Below are 14,588 nucleotides of genomic sequence, written 5' to 3'. Positions count from 1 at the left end.
TGGGAGCTGCCGCGGGAACAGACTGTCCAGCATTCGACTCCCTCCTCACCTTTGCACCGCAGGGTGGAGCGAGCGTCTCTGGCTGGTGACTCACCCCCCTGGGTGGCTGCCAGGACCCCGGAGCCCCGGCCAAGGGAAACTTGCATTCCTCAGTGTGGCTTGGGAAAGATGGGAGGGCTGGGCTGGCAGGGAGTGCAGGGGGTGTCCATGCAGTGGAAAGTGTGTGTGGCGGGGAGGGATTGGAAACCCTCCATCCCCACCCCAGCACCCTGGCAGTGCCTCCCTTGGGTGCCTGTGGGGGATGGAGGCTGAAGCCAAGAGGCACCTCTGGTCCCTTTCGCCCCCCTGAGTCCCCTCCAGCATGGCCACGTTCCCAGCCTTGCTCAGTCAGGGCACTTCGCCCTCCCCCGGGATCTCAAATCCCTGGGCACATGCAGGTTGGGTTCCCAGCCCCCCACCGGCACCCCGCTCTAACCACTCGACCCCATCCCCCTCCCCGAGCTGGGGATAGAGCCGGGGAGCCCTGTGCTTTAGCCACGGCTCCATCATTCTTTCCCTTCAGACCCGGTTCTCTGGATTTTCCACCCCAATATTTACAGTTTTCAAGAGCCCTGTGTGGATGTGAAAAGTGAACAGGAGGACTTGTGGCACCTTAGAGACTAACAATTTTATTTGAGCATGAGCTTTCGTGGGCTACAGCTCACTTCATCGGTGTGAAACACAAGTTGGGGGGGGGGAGGGCAGCCCTGCCCTTCCATGCCACCCCCCAAGCACCCACCCCAGTGCCGGCAGACCCAGTGGGGAGAAGGGCCCACCCTGGCTTTGGGAAACATCTGTGGGTGAAGCCAGGACGAGCGTCAGCTTGTGAAAGGAAGCCGGGGTGGGGGGGTGTGGATCCCCTGCTTCTGACGAGGCTGAGCAGTGTGTGTGGGTACACACGTGTTTTCTGTGTGTGTGTCTGTCTGTCCTTGGGCTGGGTTTTGCGTGTGTATTTTGTGTGCTTGTGGCTTGTGTGGCTGTAGGCTGTTTTGTGTGTGCATGTTTTTTGTGAATGTGTTTTGTGTGTGCGTGTTGCATCGGTGTGCGTCTGTTGCGTTGGTGTGTGCACGTTTTGTGTGGGCCTGGTGTGTGGGGGTGCGTGTGCGTTCTGTGATTTGTGTGTGCAGGTTCTGGTTGGACCAGCCGGAAGTAGTTTTGTGTGTGTGTGGGGGGGGGTGTTTTCTGTTACTACCTGCAGCCTTGACCCCACCGTGTGCAGCCAGCTGGTTCTGCGGGGGGGGACCCCCTTGGTTTTGACACACACCCCACACCCGCCCTCGCAGCATCACCCCACCTGCCTCACAACTACCCGGCACACAGCGCCCGCTGGCCTGGCCAGAGACACGAATCAGACAAGAATCAGGCCTGACTCTGTGCACGAGGGGGGGGATCCTCCTGTCTTCATTTCCAAAAGTGGAAACTCTCCCATGAAAACTGTTCGACCATTCACGAGGGGCAGGAAAAATAGGATCACAGCCCCCGGCAGGGCTCCACCCAAAGCCCAGCCCTGGGAGACCGGCACGAGTCGGGTGGTCCTGCCCCCTCGTGGCTGACCAGAGAGTTCGTTGTGAAGTTGTTCTGCGTTTACACGGAGAACGGAACACGGATTTACAACGGGAAATCTATGCGCGGAGGGGAGGGGGGTCTGAATTTGCACCCAGGCATCTGGGGTATTAATCTGGATTCCCACCAGGGAATCTGGGGGTGAATCTGAATTTACACCCGGGAATCTGGATGCCCACCGGGAAATGTAGGGAGGGGTGTGAAACTGGATTTATACCCATGTAACTGGGAAGGGGATCAGGCTGGGAGGTGCAATGACAGCCCCATTATTCCCCGCCCTAGTCCAGATGTTCCTGGCCTCAGCCCCACATCTGCCCCCTGCGCAGCCTGTCGGGTCTCTTGAGCGGTCCCAGAAATGGGTTGGGGTGTCGAATCTGCTGATTCCAATACCAATCCAGCGACCAAAAAATTAATCGCCCCGTAGTCCGGGTGAGGGGGCGGTGGTGCCATAGGAGGCGGGGATTTTTTATTATTATTATTTATTTATTGATGGAGGGAGTGTGGAATCTGCTGATAAAAACCCTCCGCCGGCGCCCTGCCTCTTTCTCCTATACCAAGATGGCGGGGCCATCCGGAAGTAGTTTAACTGGCACTTCCGGCCCGGCGTTTCCTTCCTTTACCAAGATGGCGGCGCCCCCGGAGACTCGCGGCGGCGCGGCCGCCTCCGGGTTCCTGGGCTTCCGGGCCGGGTCCCGCGATCCCGGCGCCCCCGGCAAGCGGCGGGTCCGGGGCAGCCGCAACCGGAAGAAGAGCTGGAAGCGATGGCGGGGGCCCGAGGCCCAGCTGGGCCGGGAGCTGGGGGCCTTCCTGGAGGACGTGGGGCTGCAGCAGCGCGCGGCCGGGTGAGGGGCGGGGGGGGCGCCTGGTGGGGGGGGGGCGCGAGCCCGGGGGGAGGGGGCGGTGCGAGCCCGGGGGCGGAGCCTGGGTGGTGGGGGGGGGGGGGGGCGCGAGCCCGGGGGCGGGGACGGGGGGGGCGCCTGGGTGGTGGGGGGGGCGCGAGCCTGGGGGGACGGGGGACGGTGGGGGGGGCGCGAGCCCGGGGGCGGCGCCTGGGGGGACCGGGGGGGCGCCTGGGCGGTGGGGGGGGCGCGAGCCCGGGGGCGGCGCCTGGGGGGACGGGGGGGCGCCCGGGTGGTGGGGGGGGGCGCGAGCCCGGGGGGGCGCCTGGGCGGTGGGGGGGGGCGCGAGCCCGGGGGCGGCGCCTGGGGGGACGGGGGCGGCGCCCGGGTGGTGGGGGGGGGCGCGGGGACGGGGGCGGCGCCTGGGGGGACGGGGGGGCGCGCGAGCCCGGGGGCGGCGCCTGGGGGGACGGGGGGGCGCCCGGGTGGTGGTGGGGGGGCGCGAGCCCTGGAGGATGGGAGAGGTGGGGGCTGGAGGGCTTGGGCAGGGAGGGGGGGCATGGGGAGAAAGCGGAGGGGGGTGGGGGCTGGAAAGGGGGCAGGCTGGGGGCATTGGGGCAGAGGCGGGAGGAAGTTGGGGCCCTGGGAAGGGAAGAGAATTGGTGGCCCCTGATGGGGTGAGGGGCTGGGGGGAGACAGTGATGGTTGGGGTGAGTATGGGGGCCATGTGGGGTGAGCTTTGGGGGGCCCTGTAAGAGAGGGGGTGATTGCTGCTGCTGGGGGATGTGCGGGGACCCTGGGAGGGGTCGGGAGGCTACATGGAGCGGGGAAGCTTGGGGGTTGGAGAAGATCTCATGGGTTTGGGGGTTGGGGTGATGGAGAAACTGGGGGCAAAGGCGGGTGGGAGACCTTGAGGATCCTCATAGGTGCTGGGGGGGGCAGAGAGGACCTCATGGAGTGAATTGTGGGGGGGGGCTGCTGCGTTAGGGCTGGAGGGGTGTCAAGAGGGCCCAGAAGCGGGGGGGAGGGGCAGAACTGGGGAGGGTCTAGAGAGAGGGGTGGACCTGGGTAGAATTTGGGGAGGAGAAAATGGGGGACTGGCAAGGGAAAAGTTGATGGGGGACCCTTGGGAAATCGGGGATGAGGAAGGGGAGCTGTGAGGTGGGTGGGCACTTACAGTCTGAACGGGGGCGGGGGCATTTTGGACCCGCTGAGGGCATCGGGGCTCCCTTGGTCCTTCCCCAGTGTGTGGGAGTAACGGGGCATCTCTCCCCTTTGCTCCCCAGGGGCCTGGTGGCCGAGAAGCCGGACGAGAGCCTCTTCTTCCTGGACACGGGGAGTGAGGAGAAAGGTGAGGGAGTGGGGGGGGGGGAGTTAACCTGTGCTGTGGGGGTCCCTGAGCTTTGGGGCAGAAGGGCAGCGTCCCCCCACCCCCCAGTCGGAGAACCAGTGTGGGGGGCTCCCTTGGAGTCCAGTGTCTGCCTCAGCAGAGGGGCTTAGCTTCTGTTCTGCTGCTTTGCGGGGGTCCCTGGGGGGCAAGGCTGAGTCCCACTTGGGTGGGGGGGACCAGTCCTGGGCAGAGATGCAGCTGCTTTCCGTGGTGGCCTGGGGTTCAAGTCCCAGCTGGGCCACTGCCTGAGCAGGTTACCCCTGAGCAGGTCCCCGTGTCTGTGTGCCTCAGTTTCCCCATCTGTAACGGTCAGGGGCTGCATGCAGCGCCCGGCGCCGATCTCCAATGAGGGGGATCGCCTTAGAGGGGGGCTGAATTGCAGAGCTGGGGGGTTCACCGCAGCCTGAACATCAAGCCCCTTAAGAGATCTGGAATCAGGGGGCCCCTCCAAATCACGAGCAGCTTCAGGAAGCCTTGCCGCGGGTCGGTAGGCGAATCGCTCGCCATGCGTAGCGAACCGGGGAGCAGCTTGGAGGGAGCTGTGGGGGGCGGCTGGATGCTCTAGCTCAACCACAAGCTAAGGGCTGGGCGTAGGAATCCCACAAGGTACCGGGAAGCCAGGTGGCCTAGTGGGTAGAGCACTGGACTAGGAGTCGGTGCCTCAGTTTCCCCGTGGTTAAAATGGCGCTAACGAATAAAGTGCTGTGAGGGACAACTCGGCAGACGGTGAGCGCCAGGGAATGGCGGGGTTTGATGAGACGCAGGCTCCAGGGAGGGTTCTCTGGCCCGGGTTACGCAGGGGGACAGACTAGACGATGGGCCATGGCCTGCGGCTCGAGCTGCGTCTGGCACGTTGGGCTCTGTGCCTGTCGGAAGCCGTGCCATGCACGCCAGCTGCTTGGGGGAGACCAGAGCCGGGTTGGGGGGAAAAAAACACCCCGGTTGGCGCGTCCCATTCCGTGTGGACACGGTGGGAGCCGCTTGCTGGCTTTGGCGATGCAATACCCAGGGGCGGGGGCAACGCCATCCCTTTTTGGGGCATCCTCGCATCTCCGGGGTGCTGCAGAGTGAGTGGCCATCCGTCCATCCGTCTCTCCCCTCCTCGCCTCAGACCGGAAGCTGAACCAAGGCAAAGAGAAGCCCTTGCGAATAGACCTCATCCTGCAGCCGGATTCCAAGGTGCCTGCTCCCAAAGAGTGAGTGTCCCGCCCGGGGCGGGACTGGTGGGATGGTATCGGTGGCTCCCCGTCTCTCCCATGTGTAGACGGAAGCGTGCCAGGGAGCCGTCCCTGCGGGGATCATGGGTGGTTCTCTGCCTGGGGGACCTTGGGCACGGCTCTGTGCCTCAGTTTCCCCATTGGTAAAACTGGGATAATAGCCATGCAGAACTGGGGTGCTTGGTTTGGAAGAGAAGTGGGGTCCAGTGGATTAGAGCCTGGGGGCAGAGAGCCGTGACACCTGGGTTCTATCCCTGGCACTGGGAGGGGAGTGGGATGTAGGTCTCACACGGAGGGAGGCCAAGCGCCCCCTGCTGGCCCAGAGGCCTGAGCCGCCCTCATCCTGTCTCACTCCCCTTGGCAGCATTTTGGCCCACCAGGTCCCCAACGGGAAGAAGCTGAAGCGGAAGCAGCAGCTGTGGGAGAAGCTGGCGGAGCGGGGCGTGGTGCCCAGAGAGCAGCGCCTACTCCAGGCCCGGCTGCAGAAAGCGCGGCCAGCAAGAGCGGAGGCCGCACACGGCCAGGGTGCGGGGCCCGAGCCGGCTGGGGACTTCTACGACATCTGGTCGGACGCAAGTAAGCAGGGAACCTCTGTGGCAGGGGAGTGGAGTCTAGTGGTTAGAGCATGGGGTTTGGGAGCCAGGATGCCTGGGTTCTCTCCCCAGCTCTGGGAGAGGAGTGGGGTCTAGTGGTTAGAATAGGGGGGTGGGAGCCAGGGCTCCTGGGTTCTAGCCTGAAGCCGGCCCAGATTCATGGTTTCCCTTTTTTGGGGGTGACTTTGGCTAAGCTCAGCACAACCGCTGAGCTGTGAGATCTCCCCCAGCTGACTCTGGCCTGTGGCAGAGGGTGCAGCCGTGGGGTGGGGTTGGGGGGTTCTGTTCTGTACCCGGCGGCCCTCCATTGTGCAGCGCTCCCACTGGGGCCCAGGCCTGGCTGCTGCAGGCATCTGCTTGCTGGGGGTTTGTCCAAGACCCAGGAAACTCGCTGCACAAATGGAGCCACCCCCCATACTTGGAGGGCTGCTCCTGATCGCCCCGAGTGGCCTAGACTCGTGTCCCTTGCCTGGCTGGAATGCTCCCCAGAGCTCATCAGAGCTGTGAGTACCGCGGGAGGGGAGCATGGGGGCCCTGCCCCAGGTCTCTCTGGATCTCCTTGAGCTCAAAGCACGCTACAGACCCGGCTCCCCCTAGGGAAGGAGATGTCACCCCAGCTGCCCCCTGCATTAACTACTAGACTCCACTCCCAGAGCTGGGCTAGAGCCCAGGAGTCCTGGTTTCCAGCCCCACTTCCCCCAACCCACTAGACCCCACTCCCCTCCCAGAGCTAGGATAGAACCCAGGTGTCCTGGCTCCCAGCCCCCCCCCACCCCACCGCTCTACCCTACCCCACTGCCATAGGCTGGGAGTAGAACCCCGGAGTCCTGGCGCTGTCCCCAGCCTCTAACCACTAAACAACACAGAACCCAGGCATCCTGGTGCCCCCCGCTCTGACCCCTAGGCCCCACCATCTCCGTGGGTGGTACCGTTGTGGGACTGGTGGTAACAGTGCCATTCTCCCGGCAGACCCGCTCGACCGGCCGCTGGCCGGGCAGGACGCCTGGTTCCTGGAGCAGACCAAGAAGCAGAGAGTGCGGGTGAGCGCTGGGTCCCTGCGGGGGGGTGGGCACGGACCCCCTGGACACATGGTGCCGTGCGCGGGGCGCCAGGCCCTTCCCTCCCGGCTCACCCGCGTTCTCTCCTCAGCGCCCCGCCAGGCTGGAGAAGAAGCCGTCGGAGCTGCCGGCCGTGGAAGTCATCCCCGCTGGGGGGTCCTACAACCCCACGTTCCAAGCCCACCAGGTAGGGGGCAGGGGAGTGCCCTGGCTGAGCCCCCCCCCATGCCACCACACATGCCCTGGCTCAGCCTGCTCTCGGAGCATTTGCAGCAGTGCATGCTGGGAATGGAGCAGCCGTGGGGGCGGGATTTGTGGCCCCACTCTGGACTTGGGGGGCAGCTTTCCTGCCCTATGGTGATTAGGGCTGGGGGGAGGGCTATGTGGGGGGGGGTCCCAGAACTCTGCTGAGCTGGGGATGCGTGGGGGGTCCCAGGGCCCTGCTGAGCTGGGGGTGAATGGGGGGCTGTTCCTGCTGACCCCTGTGTCTCCCCCCAGGCGCTGCTGCTCCAGGCCCATGAGGTGGAGCTCCGGCGGCAGAAGGCCGAGGAGAAGCTGGAGAGGCAGCTGCGTTTCCCCACGGCGGCCGAGGCCCCCACCCAGGTGAGAGCCAGGCGGCCGGGAGCCCCTGGGGGGCAGCCTTCCTGCAGGGCTGGGGGGCAGGCAATGCCCAGCTAGCTTGGGGGGGCTCGGGGGCCCCCAAGGCTGTGGGTGGAGAGGGGACATGGCCAAACCCACCAGTCCTGCCCCCCAGCCTGGGAGTCGGGAGGTGCAGGGGCACGTGCCCAGCCCTCCCCCTGTCCTTGGCTGGCGGCTTCCCCGCCCCCCACCCACCCGATCCCGCCATATTTAGTCTCGTAGGGAATCGCTTTCAAAGGATGGGCTGGCCCGCAGGACACGGTCAGTAATGCCACCCCAGTGCCAGGGAACCCCCAGACTCTGCCCGGGGAGGGCGTGAGAGGGGCCCTGCCCTTCCCGACTCACTGCGGGTGACCCCGGATGCCCTGCGGGCCCAGCAGTGCCAGTCGCTGAGTGCCACGTTCCCCACCCCTGTAACGCCCCCAGGGTCCAGCAGCCTTGGCAGCTCGGGGTCAAGCGAATCCCCCCCCACAAAGCTCCCTAGAGAACTAGGGTGTTTCAGCCCATGTCCCCTTGCAGCGGTGGGGCACATCAACCCCCCTCCCCCCCGCCTCCGCTGGGGCAGCTCCCATGCAACAGTGATGGAGTTTCCTTGAATAGAACCCAGGAGTCCTGCCTCCTTCCCCCTCCCCAGCCCCACTCTAACCCCTGGGCCCTGCTCCCCTTCTGGCGGTGGGGCCAGAGCCCCATGTGTCTGTCCCTGTCTCATAGCCGTTGCTCGCTCTGCCTGCAGGAGACGGCCTTCCGGGAGCAGTGCGAGGGGCTGCTTGAGGAGTCGGCAGACGAGGGGGGTGACGAAGAGGCGCCCGATGAGCCCCTGGCCCCCGGAGCCCCCCCACCTCCGGCCCCCCTGCGCGAGAAGAAGACGGAGCAGCAGCGCAGGAGGGAGAAGGAAGCCAAATTCCTGGTGCCTAATTCCCCTTGGCTTCCGCTTGCGTGGGGGGATGGGTAATCCAGCCCCAGTCAATAGTGACTGGCTGATGGCAGCTGGCCAGTGCCCTCTGGCCACGATCCCATGGGGCGGGGTGTCTGGGATGAGCCCCCCTGCCATTGTCTAGGGCCACCCCAGGGCCCCCTTACCCCGTGCTGGGATCCCCCTGGGTCTGCAGATCGCCCTTGAGAAGCGGCGGGGTAACAAGCAGCTTGTCCGCAGCCTCCCGGGACCCGTGCCAGACGTGAGCTTCATTCTCGGTGCGGCAGCGTGGGGCCATCTGCTGCGCCCAGCCAGTGCCATCTGCTCCCCGCGCCGGCTCAGCACCAAAGCCAACGGGGGGGCTGGCTCCAACCCCCCTGCTGGGGCCCCACGCTGGGGGCGGGGGGCAAGGGAATGAGCACCTGGGAGGGGCAGTTGTTAGGAGCTGGATATGGGAAGGTGCAGCACCGGTGGCTGGAGGAGCCAGGACTCCTGGGTTCTCTCCTCAGCCCTGGGAGGGGAGCAGGGGGGCTGTGATCCAGGACTCCTGGGTTCTCTCCCAGCTCAGGGAGGGGAGTGGGGGCTAGTGGTTAGAGCAGGGCAGGGCAGGGCTGGGAGCAGGACTCCTGGGTTCTTTCCCAGCTCAGGGAGGGGAGTGGGGGCTAGTGGTTAGAGCAGGGCAGGGCTGGGAGCAGGACTCCTGGGTTCTCTCCCAGCTCGGGCAGGGGAGTAGGGCCCAGTGGTTCGAGCAGGGGGGTAGGGCCAGGCTGTGGGGGCTGTTGCCAGGGGGTGAGGGGCAGCGCCCCGCCGGATCTGACCCACTCGGTCCCTGCAGGCGGCCCGGCAGCTGGGCGAGAAGGCGGCACGGTGCCGGCGGCAGGAGCTCTTCCAGCTCCGCTCCATCCGGCTGCAGGTGAAGCGGCGCGAGGCCGAGCTGGCGTGCCGGAGGCGGGTGCGGCTGGCGAAGAGACGGGCCGAGGCCACCAAGCCCCGGCGGCTGGGCAGGCTCAAGTGAGCAGCGAGGGGCCGTCCCTCTGAGCGCGGCGGGCCCATGGGCACGACTCTCCTGGGTGGGGGCGCGGGGGCGATTTCCCGGGTGCCTGACCCCTGGGGACCCAGGAGAGGAGCAGGCTGTAATTGGGGAGTGAAGGGATGGCTGAAGGGGGGGGTGCAGTACAGGGGTACAACAGGGAGCTGGGGGGGGGCCGGGAACTAGGGGTGCTGGTGTAAAGGGGATGCAGGGAGCTGGGGGTGCTGGGCCTGGGGAGGAAGGAGGCGCTGGGAACTGGGGGTGCTGAGCAGGGTACGGAGGGGGCCCTGGGGTGAAGTGGGCGCAGGGGGCTGCCACATAAAGGGGGCTCCGGCGGGGGCTGTTTCTGGGTGGGGGAGGGGCTCTGTTTTCAGGGCAAGCATGTGGGGGGGCTGCTCCTCTTCTAACCCTCCCCCCACCCCCGGGGTCTCTCTCCGGCAGGTACGAAGACCCCGACCTGGAGGTGCAGCTGAGCACGGAGCTGGCCGAGTCCCTGCGGACGCTCAAGGTGGGCGCGTGCACCAGCGGCCATCTCCCTGGTGCCTGGGCTGCCCTTGGTGCCCCCGGGGGGTCGGTGTTTCGGGGGGCGGAGCCGACACTGGTGCCCCGTGATGAGACCCATCCTTGCGCTAGGAGGATTCGCAGCAGTGCATGCTGGGAATGTGAAGGTCACCCGGGGTTTTCCCGGGCCCTGCCCAGTGGGGAAGGACCTGGGGACTGAGGGCACCAGATGTAGCCTCCTTCTCGTCCTGTGCGCACCGACAGACAGGCCAGCCACCCAATCGGCAGCGGGCACCGCCTCCCGTCGGTCCAGTCCGGTCCCAGCCTCCGACAGGGGCCGGTGCCACGTGCCCCCCCCCCCCCCGTGGATGATTATGGGATAACCTGCCCGCAGAGGCAAATCCTGCCTGACCCTCGTGGCTGGCAGCTGCCCCCTGCCCTGGAGCATGAGAGTTTATAGCCCATAGTCTAATCAGGGGTGCCCACGGATGCCCCCGTTATCATGGCAGCAGCTCACACACACACACCCCCCTCCGTGGCCACATTCCTCTGCCTTAATTCCACGTCCGCGTCTGCACCTGTGGGCCCTGGCGCAGATCCAGGGCTGGGATTTCACCCAGCCGGCGCCGTGCCGAGGCCTGACGCTGCTGGGCAAGTCTGGGAGCTGCTGCAGGGTCTAGAGACCCCTGTGGCCCCCCGTTCCCCCACCTCTGCACCCCCTCCTTGCTCTGTCTCTACCACTGCCCTCCTGTGCAATACTTCTGCAACCCGGGGGGCCCCAGCGGGTGCCCAGGGTGCAGCGTCCCCCGCTCTCGTTCGCCAGGTGTAGTTTGCGGGCCTCAGCTGATGGAGGGACAGGAACCGGCTTCCTCTCTGCCCTGTGGGGCCCCCCAGTCTGGGGCAGTGGGAGAGGGGGCTGCAGCCTCCCAGCTGTGGGGTGGTCCCAGCTGCCCCCCAGGGCAGGGATGGGGCTGATGGGGGCGGCAGCTTAGCACTCTAATTCTTCCGGGGGGGTGGGGGGCATCTGCTGCCTCGGTTTCCCCATCTGGCTGCTCTGAGGGTCCCCTGTCCGTCAGTCCCGTCCCCCCACACGTGTTGCCTCTTGAAGCTCAGTGAGGGGGTCTCTGCAGAGTTGGGGCTGGGGCGTCCCAGCCTAGCGCTGAGATCTGAGGCCGGGGTGAGGGGCGGCTGGTAAATGGGAGCGAGTAGATTCCCCTCCCCGTAGCCAGAGCACAGACTGAACCCCCCAGCTCTGACCAGCTTTGCCCGTCTCTCGCTCAGCCCGAGGGCAGCATCCTACGTGACCGCTTCAAGAGCCTGCAGAAGAGAAACCTGATCGAGCCCAGGGAGCGAGCCAAGTGAGTGGGGGCCCCCGCACAGGCCTGGGGGGCCCCACGGCCCCGGGCAGCCTGTGCCTGCTCTGCCAGGGGGGAGGTTGGCAGGAGAACCCTGCCCAGAGCACACGTGGGTCTGGAGGGAAGGGGTCTCTGCCCCTTAGCTGGGGCAGGGCAGGGCTGACGCCCTGGGACGGTTCGGGCAGGGTGGGCATCGCTAGCCATAAGCGGTTCATTGAGGTGCTGGACCCAGCACTGGAAGAGGGGGGGCACAGGCTCCCCCAACCCATCCCCCTCCCCCATAGGTTCCCAAATCAGGCTCCGGCATGGGGTGGGGTAGGGGGTGTTCCAGGGCTCTGGGGAGCAGAGGGGGCGGGGGAGGATCAGGCAGGGCTCATCCTGAGTCCCTCCCCCTGGTTGGTGGGTTTATTTGAGGGGCCTGTACCCCATTCGTTGTGGCTGGGATCTAACCCCCCCTTTCTCCGCTGGCCCCCCCACCAGGTTCAAGAGGAAATACCGTTTGAAGTATGTGGAGAAGAGGGCCTTCCGCGAAGTCACGTAAGTAGGGGGTTCCGGGGGGGACCCACGGGCTGGGGCAGTGGGGGATGAGGGGGGGCGTGCCCGGTCTAGCAGGGTGCATGGGACCGGTGCTGGCCCCTCCCCCCGGGGGTTACACCCTCTTCTGAGGATAAAGAGTTCGGTCTCTGGGATTTCACCAGCAGCAGATTCCCTGAATGCCCCGTTCCTGCCCCCCACCCGCGGCCGAGCCCCCTAACCGCCCTCTGCTTTGCCTTGCAGATTGTAGCACTGTCCCCAGCGCCGGCCGTTTGTACCGACCATCGGATTAAAGCCCTGGGCATCTCCTGTCACTCCAGCTCCTCGTTTCCTGCACGGCCCCCTAGCACCCCCCGCGTCCTGCCCCAAATCCCCTCCACGGGGCTGGCGTTTGCAGGGCGCAGCGCTGTGATTTGATGTGCATGGTTTAGCAACATCTGGCTTCTATTCAGGACAGTATCCCCCCCCCCCCCCATCACCCCCCAGCTGCTGGGGATGCCAGCTTGGCTCACAGCTTCTACCGCAGCATCTGCCAGCCAGCTCCTCTCTGCCCTTCCTGGCCAGCACCTCTGGGAAGGGGGTGGGGGCTGGGAGCCAGGACTCCGGGGTCCTCTCCCTGGCTCTGCTGCTGAGTGGACCCTTCTGGCCCAGCTCCAGTGCTGTTGGGCCTCCCCTGAGAACCCAGGAGTCCTGGCTGTCAGGGAGTCCTCCATCCTCACTGGCTTTCTGCCTCAGTTTCCCCCATCACGTTACCAGTCTGCTTTGTGGAGCTGGGGCCCTCTCCTGGCCAGGGGATGGTGGTTGAAGATTTCTAGCTTTGGTGGGTCTGTTGCTGCCCAGGGGTGACCCTGCCCCCCCACACCGGTGAGGGACTCTGCCTGGCTAGCAGCTCCCTTCCCGGCGCCCGCAGCGGCTGGCTCTGGGGGATGTGCTGACGCGGCGTCCCGGCTCCCATGCATAATTCAGGCCACCTAATGCAGTTTCGCTGTCCTGGGCTGCGGCCTCCTCCCAGCCGCCTCCGAAATGGAAACAGCCCCAGCCTGGTTTGGCTCTCAGCTGGCCTGGTGACCCACTGGGTGCCAGGCCCTGCTCTGCCTCTAGGCCCATCTCACCCCACCCAACGCTGGGCAGCCCTCATGCTCTGGGCATGGGTCGGCGCGGCTGTGGGGTGGGGACCCCTGGAGTCGGGGGACAAAGCCCCATGCACCAGTGCGGAGCCCAGGAGGCCTGGCAGGCTCGGGGTCTTGTTCCTGCGTGGGGTGGCTCCCCCTGGGCTGGGGGGCTGAGGAGGGAGGACGTTCTCCTGCTGCCGGGGGGGGGGGGGGACTGTGGGACACTCAGATGCCAGAGGGGGGCACGTGTGTCCTGGCCAAGTGCACAGATCAGGAAAGAGGTGAGGGGAACTGAACTCAGAAATCCTGGCTCCCAGCCACTCCCCCCCCCCCCAGCTCTAACCATTACACCCCACTCCCCTCCCAGAGCTGGGAGAGAACCCAGGAGTCCTGGCTCCCAGCTCCTCCCCTGCTTCCTGGTGCCCTGCTCTTCCCATGCTCTGTTAATAGAGGTGTGACTGGGAAGGAGGTGTCCCCTCCTTGGTGCTAACGAAGGGGGGCGGGGGGGATGCTGTTGCCAGAGGGCCAGGTCCCCTGCTCACCTGGTGCTTCCCCCCCACCCCTGTGATCCCAGCACAAGGGGCACTGTGGGATCTCAATGGGGGCAGGTGCTGGGACCACCCACCCATCTGGCTGGCTGCATCTGCCTTTGCCCCCCCCACCTTCTGGGCCTGGGAGGGGGCTGTGGCCTGGTCACCCCTGCCCTCACCTCCCCCTTCTGCCTCCAGTCCTCATGGGATTTCTACCCACTGCCCCCCCCCCGCCAGCTGTCCCTCCCTTCATCCCTCCTCCCACCCCCAGGGGTCACCCACCATCTGCCCCAGTGGGGGCCAGGTGCTGGCCATGGGGAGGGGTCACCGTTTTAATGGGGCTCTGACAGCCCCCAGCGGGCGCACCCCGCCAACAACACCCCAGCGGGCACAGCCGCACCTGTACTCACAACCCGCCCCCAGCCGATGACGGCAGCCCAAGGGCTGTTTGGGGTCGGGGGGAGCCTGGGGCTGTCACGGGGCGGCTGGGGGTCCGTGCTGGGCTCACACAGGAGTCACTAGGGTGTTGTTCCCCTTTGGGCCCCTTTCTCTCCCCCCCCACCCCCTGGGGCCGAGCCACGGGGGGGGGTGGTTTTGTTCAACAACCCGGAGCTTCAGGGCAGTGAGGGGCTTAAAAGGTGAAAGTACCGGGTGGGGGGGGAGATGATGGGAGAGGATTATTAAAGGGAGGACACAGAGCTTGGAGGGGGGCTGGGAGCTAGGACTCCTGGGTTCTGTCTCCAGCTCTGGGAGGGGAGGGGTCCCTCAGGGTTGGGGGGGGTGGGCTGGGAACTAGGATGCCTGGTTTCTATCCCTGGCCCTGCTGGGTGATCTTGGCCATGTCTTGCCCCCTCTCTGTGGCTCAGTTTCCCTCTCTGTAAATGGGGATGATGTTAACATGGCCGGGGGGGGGAGGCAGCAGGAGACTGCAGCCCTCACAGTGCTTTGAGATCAGTGCTGGCAAAGGGCCAGACCATTATCTACAGGGGCTGGTTCTCCCCCCCATGCAAAGAGCCCAGGGAGGGAGGGGATACGGCCAGATGGTCACAGCCCAGAGCAGCTTAAGGGCTGAAATCCCCATGGGGCGGGGGGGTTACTGGGACTGGCAGTGGGCGCTGAGCCAGAACCAGCCCCTGGCACCTCCCCCAGCCAGGCACGCAGGGCCGATGGGATTGGGGGGGGGGACAGGACTGCCCCCTTTGCAGTCCCATCTCCCAGTCTCTGGGGAGGGGGGGTGCTGGCGGCAGGGAGCTGTCCACCCAGGGACACTTTGCC

At 66.0% G+C, this 14,588-nt stretch overlaps 1 protein-coding gene across 2 annotated transcripts; it reads left to right on the top strand.

The window, feature by feature from the left end:
- Positions 1–2,160: 2,160 nt before the first annotated feature.
- NOP53 (NOP53 ribosome biogenesis factor) lies at positions 2,161–11,985 on the top strand (the record flags this gene model as incomplete). Of its 2 annotated transcripts, XM_084612656.1 has the most annotated exons (13): positions 2,205–2,444; positions 3,728–3,792; positions 4,943–5,027; positions 5,413–5,624; positions 6,611–6,681; positions 6,791–6,886; positions 7,198–7,302; positions 8,072–8,245; positions 9,087–9,262; positions 9,723–9,789; positions 11,064–11,140; positions 11,618–11,674; positions 11,915–11,985. In XM_084612656.1, 13 exons carry the CDS (start codon positions 2,227–2,229, stop codon positions 11,919–11,921), a joined length of 1,410 nt encoding a protein of 469 aa, XP_084468782.1. The 2 variants fall into 2 exon arrangements, with proteins under 2 accessions (XP_084468781.1, XP_084468782.1); XM_084612655.1 differs by lacking the exon at positions 11,915–11,985 and having other exon boundaries at positions 2,161–2,444; positions 11,618–11,678.
- Between the last annotated feature and the right edge of the window lie 2,603 nt (positions 11,986–14,588).

Source organism: Lepidochelys olivacea, assembly GCF_965140295.1.
Source record: "Lepidochelys olivacea isolate rLepOli2 genome assembly, chromosome: 23".
Taxonomy (NCBI): Eukaryota; Metazoa; Chordata; order Testudines; family Cheloniidae; genus Lepidochelys; species Lepidochelys olivacea.
Note: the sequence above shows the minus strand (reverse complement) of the source record. Positions and strands in the feature narration are given on the sequence as shown.